Source organism: Blennius ocellaris (assembly GCF_963422515.1).
Source record: "Blennius ocellaris genome assembly, chromosome: 15".
Classification (NCBI taxonomy): Eukaryota; Metazoa; Chordata; class Actinopteri; order Blenniiformes; family Blenniidae; genus Blennius; species Blennius ocellaris.
The window spans coordinates 23,005,554-23,024,787 of NC_137664.1; the positions used below are offsets into that span (position 1 = coordinate 23,005,554).

At 50.2% G+C, this 19,234-nt stretch overlaps 1 protein-coding gene across 1 annotated transcript in view; it reads left to right on the forward strand.

Annotated features, from left to right (window-relative positions):
* tln1 (talin 1) overlaps positions 1 to 19,234 on the forward strand; it is a 130,082-nt gene that overhangs the window by 44,539 nt on the left and 66,309 nt on the right. The window contains exons 17-24 of the mRNA XM_080510109.1: positions 698 to 906; positions 996 to 1,094; positions 2,636 to 2,803; positions 2,887 to 3,181; positions 5,280 to 5,446; positions 5,517 to 5,645; positions 7,358 to 7,471; positions 14,332 to 14,445. Coding sequence (XP_080366235.1) covers positions 698 to 906; positions 996 to 1,094; positions 2,636 to 2,803; positions 2,887 to 3,181; positions 5,280 to 5,446; positions 5,517 to 5,645; positions 7,358 to 7,471; positions 14,332 to 14,445 — 1,295 coding nt within the window. The remainder of the gene's footprint in view (positions 1 to 697; positions 907 to 995; positions 1,095 to 2,635; positions 2,804 to 2,886; positions 3,182 to 5,279; positions 5,447 to 5,516; positions 5,646 to 7,357; positions 7,472 to 14,331; positions 14,446 to 19,234) is intronic.

The window sequence follows — 19,234 nt, forward strand, 5'->3', positions numbered from 1 at the left end:
AAGATCAGTGGCGCCAGCACGGCAGCAGTCCCAGACAGACAGACAGACAGTCCCCACTATTCCAAGAACAGCACATTCCTGCACGTACACAGTGGTGTCCAACACCTGGCCTGGGGGCACCGAGAGGCCCGCCAGGTGCTCCTGTCCGGTCTGCTGGAGGAACTCACACTAAATGACATGACACAGTTGTTCACTGACAGCAGCTCCAACTTGTCAGCAGTGAAAGCAGACTAGCAGCCCATAAATGAGGACTGCAGTGGTCTGTCCACTTCTACTGACGGCAGGTCAGACCTGCACATGGTCCACTCGTGGTGTCTCTGGATTTAGAAGAAGCACCAGGACTCTCTTCTGAAAATACACTCTCCTCTTGTCTTCAGGAGAGCGTATAACAGATTGATGGATACCCGCTATTTATTTAGTTATGTGATCGATAAACACTTTGATTGTTGTCCATAAAACTAAGAAAGCTGTCAATCAACTGTGATATTATAGTTGTTTTCTTTCACATGAGCCTTTAACAATTGTTTTTTCCACTTGAGTGTAGACTGGTTGTGTAGCTCCTGTCTTGCTGAGAAGCAGTCTTGTTGTGGCAGCAGCTGGTTGGTCGGGTCATGCAACTTAACTGAGAAATAAGTTGAGTGAAGTGAAGTTGAGGTTTTACCGTTTGAATGAAAGCGTTTCCGTCGCCTGTCCTCAGGTGACCCAGCAGAGACGGACTACACAGCCGTGGGCTGCGCCGTCACCACCATCTCCTCCAACCTGACGGAGATGTCCAAGGGGGTCAAGCTGCTGGCGGCTCTCATGGAGGACGAAGGAGGAAACGGGCAGCAGCTGCTGGGTGCCGCCAAGAACCTGGCCTGTGCCGTCTCCGACATGCTGAAGACGGCCCAGCCTGCGAACACGGAGGTACCCGGCCGCGCTCTCTGCTGGACGCTGTGTGTCAAACGCTTCGTCCTCCGCTGTCTGACGCCCCAGTCTTTGTGTCGCCGTCTCAGCCTCGCCAGAACCTGCTGCAGGCTGCAGGAAACGTGGGCCAGGCCAGCGGGGAGCTGCTGTCTCACATCGGAGAGACCGACACTGACCCTCAGTTCCAGGTGTGTCCATTCACACTTTGCTTAAAGCCGTGTTTCTATCTCCTCTCAAAAATATCGGCATCTCATTTATTCACGTCATATCCCCACTCTGACATCATGTTTACTTTTTTAACAACTTGTTTTAAACTCACTGACATTTTTAAGAGAATTTAAAGTCAATGTATAATAATACTTTGAACTAAACATAAGTAGCATAATAATACATGTCAGAAACCCTTTAAAGCTTGTGCATGTTGTTTGTTTGTACAAAAATGTGTCCTGTGTTTCCTCTGTTTGACGACGGCATCCGACAGTTTGTAGGTAGAGGATCTTTCAGGGACGCCAGAGGCAGAGTCCCCTCTTATGGTCAAATACTGGTAACAAACGTGTTCTAAAGGGGAATGTTCAGTTATTTATTACATTTTAATCGATTATAAGACATTAAAAAACATAATGGTGAACTAGATCATTTTTAATCACCCGGCTTTGGTTTTTCCTTTAATCTTTTCCTGAAACAATGACAATCAGAAGTCTATTCTTCTATTCTCTTCTTTTTCCTTCTCAATGCTGACTACACAATAATGGGAAATTGTAAGTGGTTTGATTCATGAAATCATGGACAAAAAATCATCAATTGTTGTCTGCTGCGAAACAGTTGGAAAGTGTCAGCTCATGTTGGAACCCAGCAGCACCGACGTTCAGTGTCTTACAGGTATCGTAGCGACAAGCTGAGAAATGGGTTTTGAACACTAGGTGCATATTGTTTCCTGGTCACGTTGTTGAAATGGTCCGTTCAGCATCATTCATCATTGTGAAGGGGTTATTTTACATTCAAATTCAATTCAGTTGCTTATAACACCGGTATTCACAACACAGCCATCTCATTTTAGGTTCAGATAAAATACAGAGAACGTCTTGAGAAACAAATGACCATCAGGAATCAAGTGAATCCACATGCTGCAGGCTGATATGTGGTCTTGCAGCGTTGCACTAGTGCAGGGGTGTTAAACACGTGGCCTGGGGTCCATAATCATCCCACCAGAGAGAGCGTTCCAGAAGCCCACATGATGAATTAATAAAGTATATTTTTCAAATAAAAGTAACTTCTGTTGATAATTTATGTATGTACTATTTGTGGATTTGGGTGTTTTTGTTCCAGAGGAGGGAGATCAGGGAAGCAGCAGTAAAAGCTACCGATGTTTTCGCTTTGTGAAGATGATAAAAAAAAAAAATTATATATATAGATATCAGAAAAAATCATTCCCTTGACCTTTAGGTGCTTGTTTTCTGCTCCAGACCAGCCTCGGAAATTGTGTGGAGCTTTCTGAATGAAATCATTTTTACATTTATTCAAGTAAATCCAAACACTAACATTTTAAGATTTAATGATCTCAATTAACGTCAAATTCATTCTTTTCAGGTGTAATTTCATCTTTTCAGATTTGATCATTGGGTGTGAAGCACTTCTTAAACTGTCCAGACTCTTAAGAGTCTTTCACTTCATTCCCTGGGTGCGTGCAGGAGTGTGAGCGCTCACTCCAGTGTGTTGTCGTTGCCGACAGGACATGCTGATGCAGCTGGCTAAAGCTGTAGCTAATGCCGCGGCGGCCCTGGTGCTCAAAGCCAAGAACGTGGCCCAGAAGGCCGAGGACTCGGCCCAGCAGAACAGGGTCATCGCGGCGGCCACCCAGTGTGCCCTGTCCACGTCTCAGCTGGTCGCCTGCACCAGGGTGAGTGCTGCCGACCCGTCACACACCTCCAGAGAGCCGGACGCGGGCACTCCGTCAGCCATCTCACAATGTGTCCATCTCAGGTGGTGGCTCCAACCATCAGCTCGCCAGTGTGCCAGGAGCAGCTGATCGAAGCAGGCAAGCTGGTGGCGAAGTCCGTGGAGGGCTGCGTGGAGGCGTCCCAGGGGGCCACCGGCGACGAGGGGCTCCTGAAGCAGGTGGGCGTGGCCGCGACAGGCGTCACCCAGGCCCTCAACGAGCTGCTCCAGCACATCAAGCAGTACGCCAGCGGCGGCCACCCCATCGGTCGCCATGGAGAGGCTACTGACCGCATCCTGGATGTGACGGAGAACATCTTCAGCTCCATGGGAGACGCTGGTGAGTAAAAGGGGATCAAAGTACAAGCGTGGTTGTATTGTCTCGCCGCGTATCACCAGAATAAATCTACACATTTTGTACTTCACAATACTTTCTTGTTGTCTCTCTCTCTTTCTCACACACACACACACACACACACACACACACACACACACACACACACACACACACACACACACACACACACACACACACACACACACACACACACACACACACACACACACACACACACACACACCGATCTGCAGGATAAGCTATAGCCATGACTGACCTTACTATGAGCCAACCAGATAAATAAAGCAGATATAAAACAGGCAGTCTGAGTTTGAAAAAGGGAAACGACCTTCTACCTTGGTGGAGACCTGGCAGTGGGAGGAGGAGGCTCGCTTCTCCTCGTCAGGAGTGTAGTAGCTTCTCCTCGTCAGGAGTGTAGTAGCTTCTCATAGTCAGGAGTGTAGTAGCTTCTCCTGGTCGTTGAGCTGACGTCCATCTGGTTTTGATCTCAATGTCATTTTGCAACTTCAGGATTTCACCCTGAAGAACAGAGCTTCCCAATCAAAAAGTGATTTGACTTTAGCTTGCGCTACCGAAATGCACAACAATCGCAAACGTTGGCGACGGTTACGTTTCTTCCTCCTGTTGTCCTTCTGTTAACAACGAGACTCCTCCGCTTCAAACGCTCCCACATGGAAGGTGATCTGGTGTGACATGCTAGCTCCATCGTACAAAGACTGCTCATAACTCTAGCTTGATGCTCCTGGCTGGTTTGACGTCTCCCCACACCTTCCATGTGGGGCGGCGGGTTGCTGCTGAGCCTGACAGCTGGTCTCGACCAGTCTCGTCCTCCATGCTGGCTTTGTTTTGGTCACTCAGTGCGGATGATGAGTGGGCGTGGCAACAAGTCAACTTACCGATTTGACATCGATTCCTAAGAATTATTAATGAATGCTCTTCTGGCATTTACACAATTATTGTTTTTATTATTTCTTAACAACTTCATTTACATTGTGATGAAACATCAACATTAATTGAACGACTGATTTGTAGGAAAGGTGTGTGATGGTTTAATGCAGTGGTTCTCAATTATTTTCTGTCACGCCCCCCCTAGAGGACAGAATTTTTTTCAGCGCCCCCCCCCCCCCCCCCCCCCCGAATTGTACTACCATTGAGAACTTGATAATATTTATTTATTTATCTGTATAAACCACTGTATCAGTTGCTAGCACCAGCATTCTGCATACAATCGCCTGATTATCAAAATAAATCTGCTATGGTGTGAGGGTTTTTTGCACCTTGCGATGTGGTGGGCAACTTTGTAAGAGGCTAACAGGCTTCTTTGTTTACTGATGCCGCGCTGACACAATGACCGGCTTGTTGGCAATACTCATGGAGTTTACCATGAAAAAACTCCAGTGGCTTACTGACATAACGGGTGTGTGGTCTCGAGGTGCCGTCTTCATTTATTTTTAGGCATAAAACACAAACGGGTGTTTCCTCGTTTCCGACCGTGTTCACGGTAAACCCAAGGGCGATGTAGCATCGTCATATCTCCTGCTCTTACTAGCTTTATACCGGTTACTCTCACCTGTTTTCTTTTCCTCTGATGCCTCATCCTTTTTTCTTTTCACTCCTGTCAGAAACTTTTCCACCTCTCCTCCTCCTCCTCCGACAGCTCTGTACACCGGTGTTCATGTGTAGTACTTCTTCTTCTCTACTGGTTGAACAGGCAGCCTGTTGATTAGTTTGATCACTGCTGCCACCTAGTGGCTGGAGGCCCTCTTTTTATTGTTCAAGCATGAATAAAGACACTAATACTGAAAGTCCTCGCGCCCGCCTCGCGCCCCCCCTGACACCCCACCACGCCCCCCCAGGGGGGCGCGCCCCACCATTTGAGAAGCACTGGTTTAATGTCTTCGTGTGTCAACATTCATGTTCTTCAGAGAATAAACTAAGGCGGTGCATAAAGAGGGGAGCTCTCTGAGGCTTTGCATGATATGATGGAAGGTTTATTCTTGAAACAAATACAATGATATGCAGTAAACACTGAATTAAAAAAAAAAAAATCCACAATTTCGCCTCTTCTCTCAAACTCCAGGTGAGATGGTTCGCCAGGCCCGCATTCTTGCCCAAGCCACCTCTGATCTGGTCAACGCCATCAAGATGGACGCAGAGGGAGAGTCTGACCTGGAGAACTCGCGCAAGCTGCTTTCTGCCGCGAAGCTGCTGGCCGACGCCACCGCCAAGATGGTGGAGGCTGCAAAGGTTTGCCACTTTCCCCGCGAACAGAGCTCACAGACGTCTTTGATGGTAATCTGTGGGCGTTTCACCTCAGGGTGCAGCGGCCAACCCCGACAGTGAGGAGCAGCAGCAGAAGCTGCGAGAAGCGGCTGAGGGACTGCGTATGGCCACCAACGCCGCCGCCCAGAACGCCATCAAGAAACGACTGGTCAACAAGCTGGAGGTGACGAATCAGGCACACATTCTGCTGTGGTTAAAGTGCCGCAGACACCAAAACGTTTTTGAAAAAAAGCAATACAAAATAAAAGTATTTTTATTATAAAATGTTTTTGTCATACTGCCGTCATCCACAAGTGAAAAACTACGAAAAACGACTGAAATTTAAGTGGTGATTCTTGTTCTCGGCCTCCATCTGGCTGTGACGTCACAGCAGTAACAGGCTCCGGCAGTAACAGGCTCCAGCGGTAACAGGCTCCAGCAGTAATAGACTCCAGCAGTAACAGGCTCCAGCAGTAACATACTCCAGTAGTAACAGACTCCAGCAGTAACAGACTCCAGCAGTAATAGACTCCAGCAGTAACAGGCTCCAGCAGTAACATACTCCAGTAGTAACAGACTCCAGCAGTAACAGACTCCAGCAGTAACAGACTCCAGCAGTAACAGACTCCAGCAGTAACAGGCTCCAGCAGTAACAGGCTCCAGCAGTAACAGACTCCAGCAGTAACAGACTCCAGCAGTAACAGACTCCAGCAGTAACAGACTCCAGCAGTAACAGACTCCAGCAGTAACAGGCTCCAGCAGTAACAGGCTCCAGCAGTAACAGACTCCAGCAGTAACAGGCTCCAGCAGTAACATACTCCAGTAGTAACAGACTCCAGCAGTAACAGACTCCAGCAGTAACAGACTCCAGCAGTAACAGACTCCAGCAGTAACAGGCTCCAGCAGTAACAGGCTCCAGTAGTAACAGACTCCAGCAGTAACAGACTCCAGCAGTAACAGACTCCAGCAGTAACAGACTCCAGCAGTAACAGGCTCCAGCAGTAACAGGCTCCAGCAGTAACAGACTCCAGCAGTAACAGACTCCAGCAGTAACAGGCTCCAGCAGTAACAGACTCCAGTAGTAACAGACTCCAGCAGTAACAGACTCCAGCAGTAACAGACTCCAGCAGTAACAGGCTCACAGCCACAAGGTCCCAGTTAAAAATGTAAGCTGCTGGTGCAAATCCCAGCTGAAGCCTTTCTGTATGGAGTTTCCATGTTTTCCTCCCGTTATCCGGTTTACTCCGATTAGATCATTCGGTGTTGAAAATCCCCTCTGTGGACCGAGAGAAGGCGTTCTTCCTGCTACGTCACTTCTGTATTCCTCTCAGGCTCCGCCCTCCGTCAGCTTGTCAACAGTACAAAATTCTAAAAAGTGTAAATTCGAGGCGGCATCCAATGAAGGCTAATACACCTTTGACTGGTACTTTTTTTAAGGGAAAAGTTATTAAGTTAACATGCGATATGGTGTCATAGGCACTTTAAATCCTCAGGATTGTGTAAATTCAGGATTTGTCTGTTGATGATTATCCACAGCTTGTAACTGTCCATATTTTGTTTACTTTATATACGAACTGTATAAAGTCTCAATAACATGCATCAGGGGACCCTCGACCTCAACCAGCTCCACCCGAGCACCACGCTGTGTGGATGCATCACGTTGGTTAAGAGGGAATTAATATAGTATGATAAATGAAATTAAATGCAGTCAGTAATTGATTACTAAGGTGGCATGATTTATTACCATCATGATATTTGAAATATTCTTAAAGACAGACTGGACGACAACAAATGGCCCTTCAGGTGGATTCCTGTGGCTCAAGCTCAGGACGACGTCAGCAAACCGCTCTGCTCGTCAGTGTGTGTTGATCCACGTCCTTCCTTTCCCTCTGGCAGAACGCAGCCAAACAAGCAGCGGCCGCGGCCACTCAGACCATCGCTGCCGCTCAGCACGCCGCCTCTTCCAACAAGAACCAGGCGGCGCAGCAGCAACTCGTCCAGAGCTGCAAGGTAAACTCACACCCCGACTCATATCAAGTCTTCATATCATGGCTCGGTTGGTAGGGTGTCCCCCGGTCAGAGGGATGGAGGTTCGATTCCCACCTCTGCCTGTCTACATGCAAAGACCATGAACCTCTGCATGACCCCGAACTGCCTGTGTGGATGCAGTGAGAGAGAGTGGTTGGTGGTGGTCAGAGAGTGAGAGAGTGAGTGGTTGGTGGTGGTCAGAGAGTGAGAGAGTGAGTGGTTGGTGGTGGTCAGAGAGTGAGAGAGTGAGTGGTTGGTGGTGGTCAGAGAGTGAGAGAGTGAGTGGTTGGTGGTGGTCAGAGAGTGAATCTAGTGAGTGGTTGGTGGTGGTCAGAGAGTGAATCTAGTGAGAGAGTGAGTGGTTGGTGGTGGTCAGAGAGTGAATCTAGTGAGAGAGTGAGTGGTTGGTGGTGGTCAGAGGGGGAATGTAGTGAGAGAGTGAGTGGTTGGTGGTGGTCAGAGAGTGAATCTAGTGAGAGAGTGAGTGGTTGGTGGTGGTCAGAGAGTGAATCTAGTGAGAGAGTGAGTGGTTGGTGGTGGTCAGAGGGTGAATGTAGTGAGAGAGTGAGTGGTTGGTGGTGGTCAGAGAGTGAATCTAGTGAGAGAGTGAGTGGTTGGTGGTGGTCAGAGAGTGAATCTAGTGAGAGAGTGAGTGGTTGGTGGTGGTCAGAGAGTGAATCTAGTGAGAGAGTGAGTGGTTGGTGGTGGTCAGAGGGTGAATCTAGTGAGAGAGTGAGTGGTTGGTGGTGGTCAGAGAGTGAATCTAGTGAGAGAGTGAGTGGTTGGTGGTGGTCAGAGAGTGAATCTAGTGAGAGAGTGAGTGGCTGGTGGTGGTCAGAGGGTGAATGTAGTGAGAGAGTGAGTGGTTGGTGGTGGTCAGAGAGTGAATCTAGTGAGAGAGTGAGTGGTTGGTGGTGGTCAGAGGGTGAATCTAGTGAGAGAGTGAGTGGTTGGTGGTGGTCAGAGAGTGAATCTAGTGAGAGAGTGAGTGGTTGGTGGTGGTCAGAGAGTGAATCTAGTGAGAGAGTGAGTGGTTGGTGGTGGTCAGAGGGTGAATGTAGTGAGAGAGTGAGTGGTTGGTGGTGGTCAGAGAGTGAGAGAGTGAGTGGTTGGTGGTGGTCAGAGGGTGAATCTAGTGAGAGAGTGAGTGGTTGGTGGTGGTCAGAGAGTGAATCTAGTGAGAGAGTGAGTGGTTGGTGGTGGTCAGAGAGTGAATCTAGTGAGAGAGTGAGTGGTTGGTGGTGGTCAGAGGGTGAATCTAGTGAGAGAGTGAGTGGTTGGTGGTGGTCAGAGAGTGAGAGAGTGAGTGGTTGGTGGTGGTCAGAGAGTGAGAGAGTGAGTGGTTGGTGGTGGTCAGAGGGTGAATGTAGTGAGAGAGTGAGTGGTTGGTGGTGGTCAGAGAGTGAATCTAGTGAGAGAGTGAGTGGTTGGTGGTGGTCAGAGAGTGAATCTAGTGAGAGAGTGAGTGGTTGGTGGTGGTCAGAGGGTGAATCTAGTGAGAGAGTGAGTGGTTGGTGGTGGTCAGAGAGTGAATCTAGTGAGAGAGTGAGTGGTTGGTGGTGGTCAGAGGGTGAATCTAGTGAGAGAGTGAGTGGTTGGTGGTGGTCAGAGGGTGAATGTAGTGAGAGAGTGAGTGGTTGGTGGTGGTCAGAGAGTGAGAGAGTGAGTGGTTGGTGGTGGTCAGAGAGTGAGAGAGTGAGTGGTTGGTGGTGGTCAGAGAGTGAGAGAGAGAGTGGTTGGTGGTGGTCAGAGGGTGAATCTAGTGAGAGAGTGAGTGGTTGGTGGTGGTCAGAGGGTGAATGTAGTGAGAGAGTGAGTGGTTGGTGGTGGTCAGAGAGTGAATCTAGTGAGAGAGTGAGTGGTTGGTGGTGGTCAGAGAGTGAATCTAGTGAGAGAGTGAGTGGTTGGTGGTGGTCAGAGAGTGAATGTAGTGAGAGAGTGAGTGGTTGGTGGTGGTCAGAGGGTGAATGTAGTGAGAGAGTGAGTGGTTGGTGGTGGTCAGAGAGTGAATCTAGTGAGAGAGTGAGTGGTTGGTGGTGGTCAGAGGGTGAATCTAGTGAGAGAGTGAGTGGTTGGTGGTGGTCAGAGAGTGAATCTAGTGAGAGAGTGAGTGGTTGGTGGTGGTCAGAGAGTGAATCTAGTGAGAGAGTGAGTGGTTGGTGGTGGTCAGAGGGTGAATGTAGTGAGAGAGTGAGTGGTTGGTGGTGGTCAGAGAGTGAGAGAGTGAGTGGTTGGTGGTGGTCAGAGGGTGAATCTAGTGAGAGAGTGAGTGGTTGGTGGTGGTCAGAGAGTGAATCTAGTGAGAGAGTGAGTGGTTGGTGGTGGTCAGAGAGTGAATCTAGTGAGAGAGTGAGTGGTTGGTGGTGGTCAGAGAGTGAATCTAGTGAGAGAGTGAGTGGTTGGTGGTGGTCAGAGGGTGAATCTAGTGAGAGAGTGAGTGGTTGGTGGTGGTCAGAGAGTGAGAGAGTGAGTGGTTGGTGGTGGTCAGAGAGTGAGAGAGTGAGTGGTTGGTGGTGGTCAGAGGGTGAATGTAGTGAGAGAGTGAGTGGTTGGTGGTGGTCAGAGAGTGAATCTAGTGAGAGAGTGAGTGGTTGGTGGTGGTCAGAGAGTGAATCTAGTGAGAGAGTGAGTGGTTGGTGGTGGTCAGAGGGTGAATCTAGTGAGAGAGTGAGTGGTTGGTGGTGGTCAGAGAGTGAATCTAGTGAGAGAGTGAGTGGTTGGTGGTGGTCAGAGGGTGAATCTAGTGAGAGAGTGAGTGGTTGGTGGTGGTCAGAGGGTGAATGTAGTGAGAGAGTGAGTGGTTGGTGGTGGTCAGAGAGTGAGAGAGTGAGTGGTTGGTGGTGGTCAGAGAGTGAGAGAGTGAGTGGTTGGTGGTGGTCAGAGAGTGAGAGAGAGAGTGGTTGGTGGTGGTCAGAGGGTGAATCTAGTGAGAGAGTGAGTGGTTGGTGGTGGTCAGAGGGTGAATGTAGTGAGAGAGTGAGTGGTTGGTGGTGGTCAGAGAGTGAATCTAGTGAGAGAGTGAGTGGTTGGTGGTGGTCAGAGAGTGAATCTAGTGAGAGAGTGAGTGGTTGGTGGTGGTCAGAGGGGGAATGTAGTGAGAGAGTGAGTGGTTGGTGGTGGTCAGAGAGTGAATCTAGTGAGAGAGTGAGTGGTTGGTGGTGGTCAGAGAGTGAATCTAGTGAGAGAGTGAGTGGTTGGTGGTGGTCAGAGAGTGAATCTAGTGAGAGAGTGAGTGGTTGGTGGTGGTCAGAGGGTGAATGTAGTGAGAGAGTGAGTGGTTGGTGGTGGTCAGAGAGTGAATCTAGTGAGAGAGTGAGTGGTTGGTGGTGGTCAGAGGGTGAATCTAGTGAGAGAGTGAGTGGTTGGTGGTGGTCAGAGAGTGAATCTAGTGAGAGAGTGAGTGGTTGGTGGTGGTCAGAGAGTGAATCTAGTGAGAGAGTGAGTGGTTGGTGGTGGTCAGAGGGTGAATGTAGTGAGAGAGTGAGTGGTTGGTGGTGGTCAGAGAGTGAGAGAGTGAGTGGTTGGTGGTGGTCAGAGGGTGAATCTAGTGAGAGAGTGAGTGGTTGGTGGTGGTCAGAGAGTGAATCTAGTGAGAGAGTGAGTGGTTGGTGGTGGTCAGAGAGTGAATCTAGTGAGAGAGTGAGTGGTTGGTGGTGGTCAGAGAGTGAATCTAGTGAGAGAGTGAGTGGTTGGTGGTGGTCAGAGGGTGAATCTAGTGAGAGAGTGAGTGGTTGGTGGTGGTCAGAGAGTGAGAGAGTGAGTGGTTGGTGGTGGTCAGAGAGTGAGAGAGTGAGTGGTTGGTGGTGGTCAGAGGGTGAATGTAGTGAGAGAGTGAGTGGTTGGTGGTGGTCAGAGAGTGAATCTAGTGAGAGAGTGAGTGGTTGGTGGTGGTCAGAGAGTGAATCTAGTGAGAGAGTGAGTGGTTGGTGGTGGTCAGAGGGTGAATCTAGTGAGAGAGTGAGTGGTTGGTGGTGGTCAGAGAGTGAATCTAGTGAGAGAGTGAGTGGTTGGTGGTGGTCAGAGGGTGAATCTAGTGAGAGAGTGAGTGGTTGGTGGTGGTCAGAGGGTGAATGTAGTGAGAGAGTGAGTGGTTGGTGGTGGTCAGAGAGTGAGAGAGTGAGTGGTTGGTGGTGGTCAGAGAGTGAGAGAGTGAGTGGTTGGTGGTGGTCAGAGAGTGAGAGAGAGAGTGGTTGGTGGTGGTCAGAGGGTGAATCTAGTGAGAGAGTGAGTGGTTGGTGGTGGTCAGAGGGTGAATGTAGTGAGAGAGTGAGTGGTTGGTGGTGGTCAGAGAGTGAGAGAGTGAGTGGTTGGTGGTGGTCAGAGAGTGAGAGAGTGAGTGGTTGGTGGTGGTCAGAGAGTGAGAGAGTGAGTGGTTGGTGGTGGTCAGAGAGTGAGAGAGAGAGTGGTTGGTGGTGGTCAGAGGGTGAATCTAGTGAGAGAGTGAGTGGTTGGTGGTGGTCAGAGGGTGAATGTAGTGAGAGAGTGAGTGGTTGGTGGTGGTCAGAGAGTGAGAGAGTGAGTGGTTGGTGGTGGTCAGAGAGTGAGAGAGTGAGTGGTTGGTGGTGGTCAGAGAGTGAATCTAGTGAGAGAGTGAGTGGTTGGTGGTGGTCAGAGGGTGAATGTAGTGAGAGAGTGAGTGGTTGGTGGTGGTCAGAGAGTGAGAGAGTGAGTGGTTGGTGGTGGTCAGAGAGTGAGAGAGTGAGTGGTTGGTGGTGGTCAGAGAGTGAGAGAGTGAGTGGTTGGTGGTGGTCAGAGAGTGAGAGAGTGAGTGGTTGGTGGTGGTCAGAGAGTGAGAGAGTGAGTGGTTGGTGGTGGTCAGATGGTGAATCTAGTGAGAGGGAATGAAGTGAATAAATAATGTAATGTAAAGTGTCTTTGAGTTCCCAGAAAAAAAAAGCGCTATATAAAACCTATGCATTATTGTTATAAGTATTATTATGCTAACGTCAAATGCTAGTAGATGTTACTTCAAACTCCCGTTGCAACATTCCCCTCCCGGCTGCCGTCTCTCTTTGAATCATGACCGTCTGTATTGTTCTCCTCCTCTTTTTGGGGGATTTCTTTCCAAGCGCATCAACGCCACAACGCTGAGGCTCCGTGATCGTCGGAGTTCTTTGCGTGCAGCGTGAGAGGCTGTGACTACTACTTGTTCAAACCTCACAGTGTGGGGGAGCCTTCAGGAGAACCACAGACGACTGAGATTCAGTTGTCTTAGGCTGCAAGTGGATTTTTTTTTTTTGTCTTCTATTCTGGGAAATAAAACATTCCAATTGACACAAATTAAATTTGTGGAAAACTACAACCAAATCCTTTCCTCCTCTGCTGAACCACAGCCCAGGTCGTAGAGACCTCTTGGTCCCTCCCCGTGACTGTTTCACTCTCCGTAAGATTCATTTTTCTCATCTCTTCTGCCATAATTTAGCATCAAATGCTATTGGTCAGGCTGATTGAGATGCAAAATGTTCATGAGGTACTTGGATTGACCACTGACGGTAGAATGTGGGACTGGACTGTGCTCTATTAATATGAAGTGCGCTCAGCAGTACGTAGACACAGTTTTACAGGTCCCACTGTTTTTTGGCGCACGTCATTTTCAGCTTTTGGGCTCACCTACACTTTTAATGTGTTTTACTGGAGCTTCTGTTCTACCGCCGACAGGAAATCTTGCATTAATTTATTCAACTGTATATTCTACTTCATATCCCAGAGAACTGGACGATGATGTGTGTTTATAGTGACTTAAACGTTACACTGAACCACACAGTGATTTCAATGATTTAGATATCAATATTAATTCCACTGAGCCTGAGATGGCTCCAGAGTGGCCTCGCTCTGTTTCTCACTTAAAGGTTTTTTTTGTGTGTTTGTGTCATTGACCACACGCTCCGGTGGTGATCTGACCCAGAGTCCTTGTCAGATTTCAATAACTTTTGCTCAATCAAGTGACCACATATTAGATCATTCAGAATGACCCCCTAGTTGGGGGTACATTTGGGTCAAAGTTGGTCCAACATCTAGCGTATTTGTCAAAATAGCTGACTTACCTGTTGGGTATTCAAATGTTCACCCCTGGACTTCTTTGTGCATCCTGCGGTGTTACTGATGTGTACCAGATTCTGTAGCTCTCGGTGAAATGTGATCCAGGGGCTTCATTGTCTAAATTTAGAAGGAGGCACTGAACCAGTCAGATGTGTATTTCCCGCCAAAATATCACATTTTTTGCCCGGTCTGACGTTGGTGCTAAGTGTCATCCGTTTCCAAATACGTTGAAACCTTCAAAAACACATTTGCTTGTGACAAAGAATTTTTCAATCCATCAGAAGAAATCCACTGGGATGTGCATGGACAATAATACAGTGTTTTAGTTGTGTGAAGATGTCAAAGAAAGCCATCAAATAATAATAATAATACACTTGGACATAAACATACTGTCCAGATGTATATCCACTACCAATTTTGGATGCACCTCATGTGACGCCGTCATGGAGCTCATCAAGAGGAGGACGACAGTGAGCAAAACTGTTCTGAAAGCAAAGGGTGGCTATTTTCAAGAATCTGAAATAGTAAATATATTTTAAGTTATTGTGTTTATTTCAGTTTTTCATTTACTAAGTAACCCCGTGGTGTGTTCATTCATCATTTTGATGCCTTCAGTGAGAGTCTACAATGTAAAGTGTCGTGAAAATAAAAAACCTTGAATGATGTCTTTATGATCGCGACAATCTTCAATGCAATTTGTTAATATTGTGTGTGTGTGTGGGTGTGTGTGTGTGTGTGTGTGTGTGTGTGTGTGTGTGTGTGTGTGTGTGTGTGTGTGTGTGTGTGTGTGTGTGATGGGTCAGGTGGTGGCAGAGCAGATCCCTCAGCTGGTCCAGGGTGTGCGAGGCAGTCAGTCCCAGCCGGACAGTCCCAGCGCTCAGCTGGCCCTCATCAGTGCCAGCCAGAACTTCCTGCAGGTGCCGGCCACACACTGACCACACTGACCACACTGACCACACTGACCACACTGACCACACACTGACCACACACTGACCACACACTGACCACACTGACCACACACTGACCACACACTGACCACACACTGACCACACTGACCACACTGACCACACTGACCACACACTGACCACACACTGACCCCACACTGACCACACTGACCACACAGACACACACTGACCACACTGACCACACACTGACACACACTGACCACACTGCCACACACTGACCACACACTGACCACACACTGACCACACACTGACCACACTGACCACACACTGACCACACTGACCACACTGACCACACTGACCACACTGACCACACACTGACCACACACTGACCACACACTGACCACACTGACCACACACTGACCACACACTGACCACACACTGACCACACTGACCACACTGACCACACTGACCACACACTGACCACACACTGACCCCACACTGACCACACTGACCACACAGACACACACTGACCACACTGACCACACACTGACACACACTGACCACACTGCCACACACTGACCACACACTGACCACACACTGACCACACACTGACCACACTGACCACACACTGACCACACTGACCACACTGACCACACACTGACACACACTGACCACACTGCCACACACTGACCACACACTGACCCCACACATACCACACTGACCACACACTGACACACACTGACCACACACTGACCACACACTGACCACACTGACCCCACACTGACCACACTGACCACACTGACCACACACTGACCACACTGACCCCACACTGACCCCACACTGACCCCACACTGACCACACTGACCACACACTGACCACACTGACCACACACTGACACACACTGCCACACACTGACCACACACTGACCACACACTGACCCCACACTGACCACACTGACCACACACTGACCACACACTGACACACACTGACCACACTGACCACACACTGACCACACTGACCACACACTGACACACACTGACCACACTGCCACACACTGCCACACACTGACCACACTGACCACACTGACCACACACTGACCACACTGACCACACACTGACACACACTGACCACACACTGACCACACTGACCACACACTGACCACACACTGACCACACACTGACCCCACACTGACCCCACACTGACACACACTGAGACACACTGACCACACTGACCACACACTGACACACACTGACCACACACTGACCACACTGACCACACACTGACCCCACACTGACCACACTGACCACACACTGACACACACTGACCACACACTGACCCCACACTGACCCCACACTGACCACACTGACCACACTGACCACACACTGACACACACTGACCACACTGACCACACTGACCACACACTGACACACACTGACCACACTGCCACACACTGACCACACACTGACCACACACTGACCCCACACTGACCACACTGACCACACACTGACCACACTGACCACACACTGACACACACTGACCACACTGACCACACTGACACACACTGACCACACTGCCACACACTGACCACACTGACCACACACTGACACACACTGACCACACACTGACCACACTGACCACACACTGACCACACACTGACCACACACTGACCCCACACTGACCCCACACTGACCCCACACTGACCACACTGACCACACACTGACACACACTGACCACACACTGACCCCACACTGACCCCACACTGACCACACTGACCACACTGACCACACACTGACACACACTGACCACACTGACCACACACTGACACACACTGACCACACTGCCACACACTGACCACACACTGACCACACACTGACACACACTGACCACACTGACCACACACTGACCACACTGACCACACACTGACACACACTGACCACACTGACCACACACTGACACACACTGACCACACTGCCACACACTGACCACACACTGACCACACACTGACCCCACACATACCACACTGACCACACACTGACACACACTGACCACACACTGACACACACTGACCACACACTGACCACACACTGACCACACTGACCCCACACTGACCACACTGACCACACTGACCCCACACTGACCCCACACTGACCCCACACTGACCACACTGACCCCACACCGACACACACTGACCACACACTGACCACACTGACCCCACACTGACCACACTGACCACACTGACCCCACACTGACCCCACACTGACCACACTGACCACACACTGACCACACACTGACCACACTGACCACACACTGACCACACTGACCACACTGACACACACTGACCACACACTGACCACACTGACCACACTGACCACACACTGACCACACACTGACCCCACACTGACCACACTGACCACACACTGACACACACTGACCACACTGCCACACACTGACCACACACTGACCACACACTGACCCCACACTGACCACACTGACCACACACTGACCACACTGACCACACTGACCACACACTGACACACACTGACCACACTGCCACACACTGACCACACACTGACCCCACACATACCACACTGACCACACACTGACACACACTGACCACACACTGACCACACACTGACCACACTGACCCCACACTGACCACACTGACCACACTGACCACACACTGACCACACTGACCCCACACTGACCCCACACTGACCACACTGACCACACACTGACACACACTGACCACACTGACCACACACTGACACACACTGCCACACACTGACCACACACTGACCACACACTGACCCCACACTGACCACACTGACACACACTGACCACACACTGACACACACTGACCACACTGACCACACACTGACCACACTGACCACACACTGACACACACTGACACACACTGACCACACTGACCACACACTGACCACACTGACCACACACTGACACACACTGACCACACTGACCACACACTGACCACACACTGACCACACACTGACCCCACACTGAGACACACTGACCACACTGACACACACTGACCACACACTGACACACACTGACCACACACTGACCACACTGACCACACACTGACCCCACACTGACCACACTGACCACACACTGACACACACTGACCACACACTGACCCCACACTGACCCCACACTGACCACACTGACCACACTGACCACACACTGACACACACTGACCACACTGACCACACTGACCACACTGACCACACTGCCACACACTGACCACACACTGACCACACACTGACCCCACACTGACCACACTGACCACACACTGACCACACTGACCACACACTGACACACACTGACCACACTGACCACACTGACACACACTGACCACACTGCCACACACTGACCACACTGACCACACACTGACACACACTGACCACACACTGACACACACTGACCACACACTGACCACACACTGACCACACACTGACCACACACTGACCCCACACTGACCCCACACTGACCACACTGACCACACACTGACACACACTGACCACACACTGACCCCACACTGACCCCACACTGACCACACTGACCACACTGACCACACACTGACACACACTGACCACACTGACCACACACTGACACACACTGACCACACTGCCACACACTGACCACACACTGACCACACACTGACCCCACACTGACCACACTGACCACACACTGACCACACTGACCACACACTGACACACACTGACCACACTGCCACACACTGACCACACACTGACCACACACTGACCCCACACATACCACACTGACCACACACTGACACACACTGACCACACACTGACACACACTGACCACACACTGACCACACACTGACCACACTGACCCCACACTGACCACACTGACCACACTGACCCCACACTGACCACACTGACCACACACTGACCACACACTGACCACACTGACCACACTGACCACACACTGACACACACTGACCACACTGACCACACACTGACCACACACTGACCCCACACTGACCACACTGACCACACACTGACACACACTGACCACACACTGACCACACTGACCCCACACTGACCACACTGACCACACTGACCCCACACTGACCCCACACTGACCACACTGACCACACACTGACCACACACTGACCACACTGACCACACTGACCACACTGACACACACTGACCACACTGACCCCACACTGACCACACTGATCACACACTGACCACACTGACCACACACTGACCACACACTGACCACACACTGACCCCACACTGACCCCACACTGACCACACTGACCACACACTGACCACACACTGACACACACTGACCACACACTGACCCCACACTGACCCCACACTGACCACACTGACCACACTGACCACACACTGACACACACTGACCACACTGACCACACACTGACACACACTGACCACACACTGACCCCACACATACCACACTGACCACACACTGACACACACTGACCACACACTGACACACACTGACCACACACTGACCACACACTGACCACACTGACCCCACACTGACCACACTGACCACACTGACCCCACACTGACCCCACACTGACCCCACACTGACCACACTGACCCCACACTGACACACACTGACCACACACTGACCACACTGACCCCACACTGACCACACTGACCACACTGACCCCACACTGACCCCACACTGACCACACTGACCACACACTGACCACACACTGACCACACTGACCACACACTGACCACACTGACCACACTGACACACACTGACCACACACTGA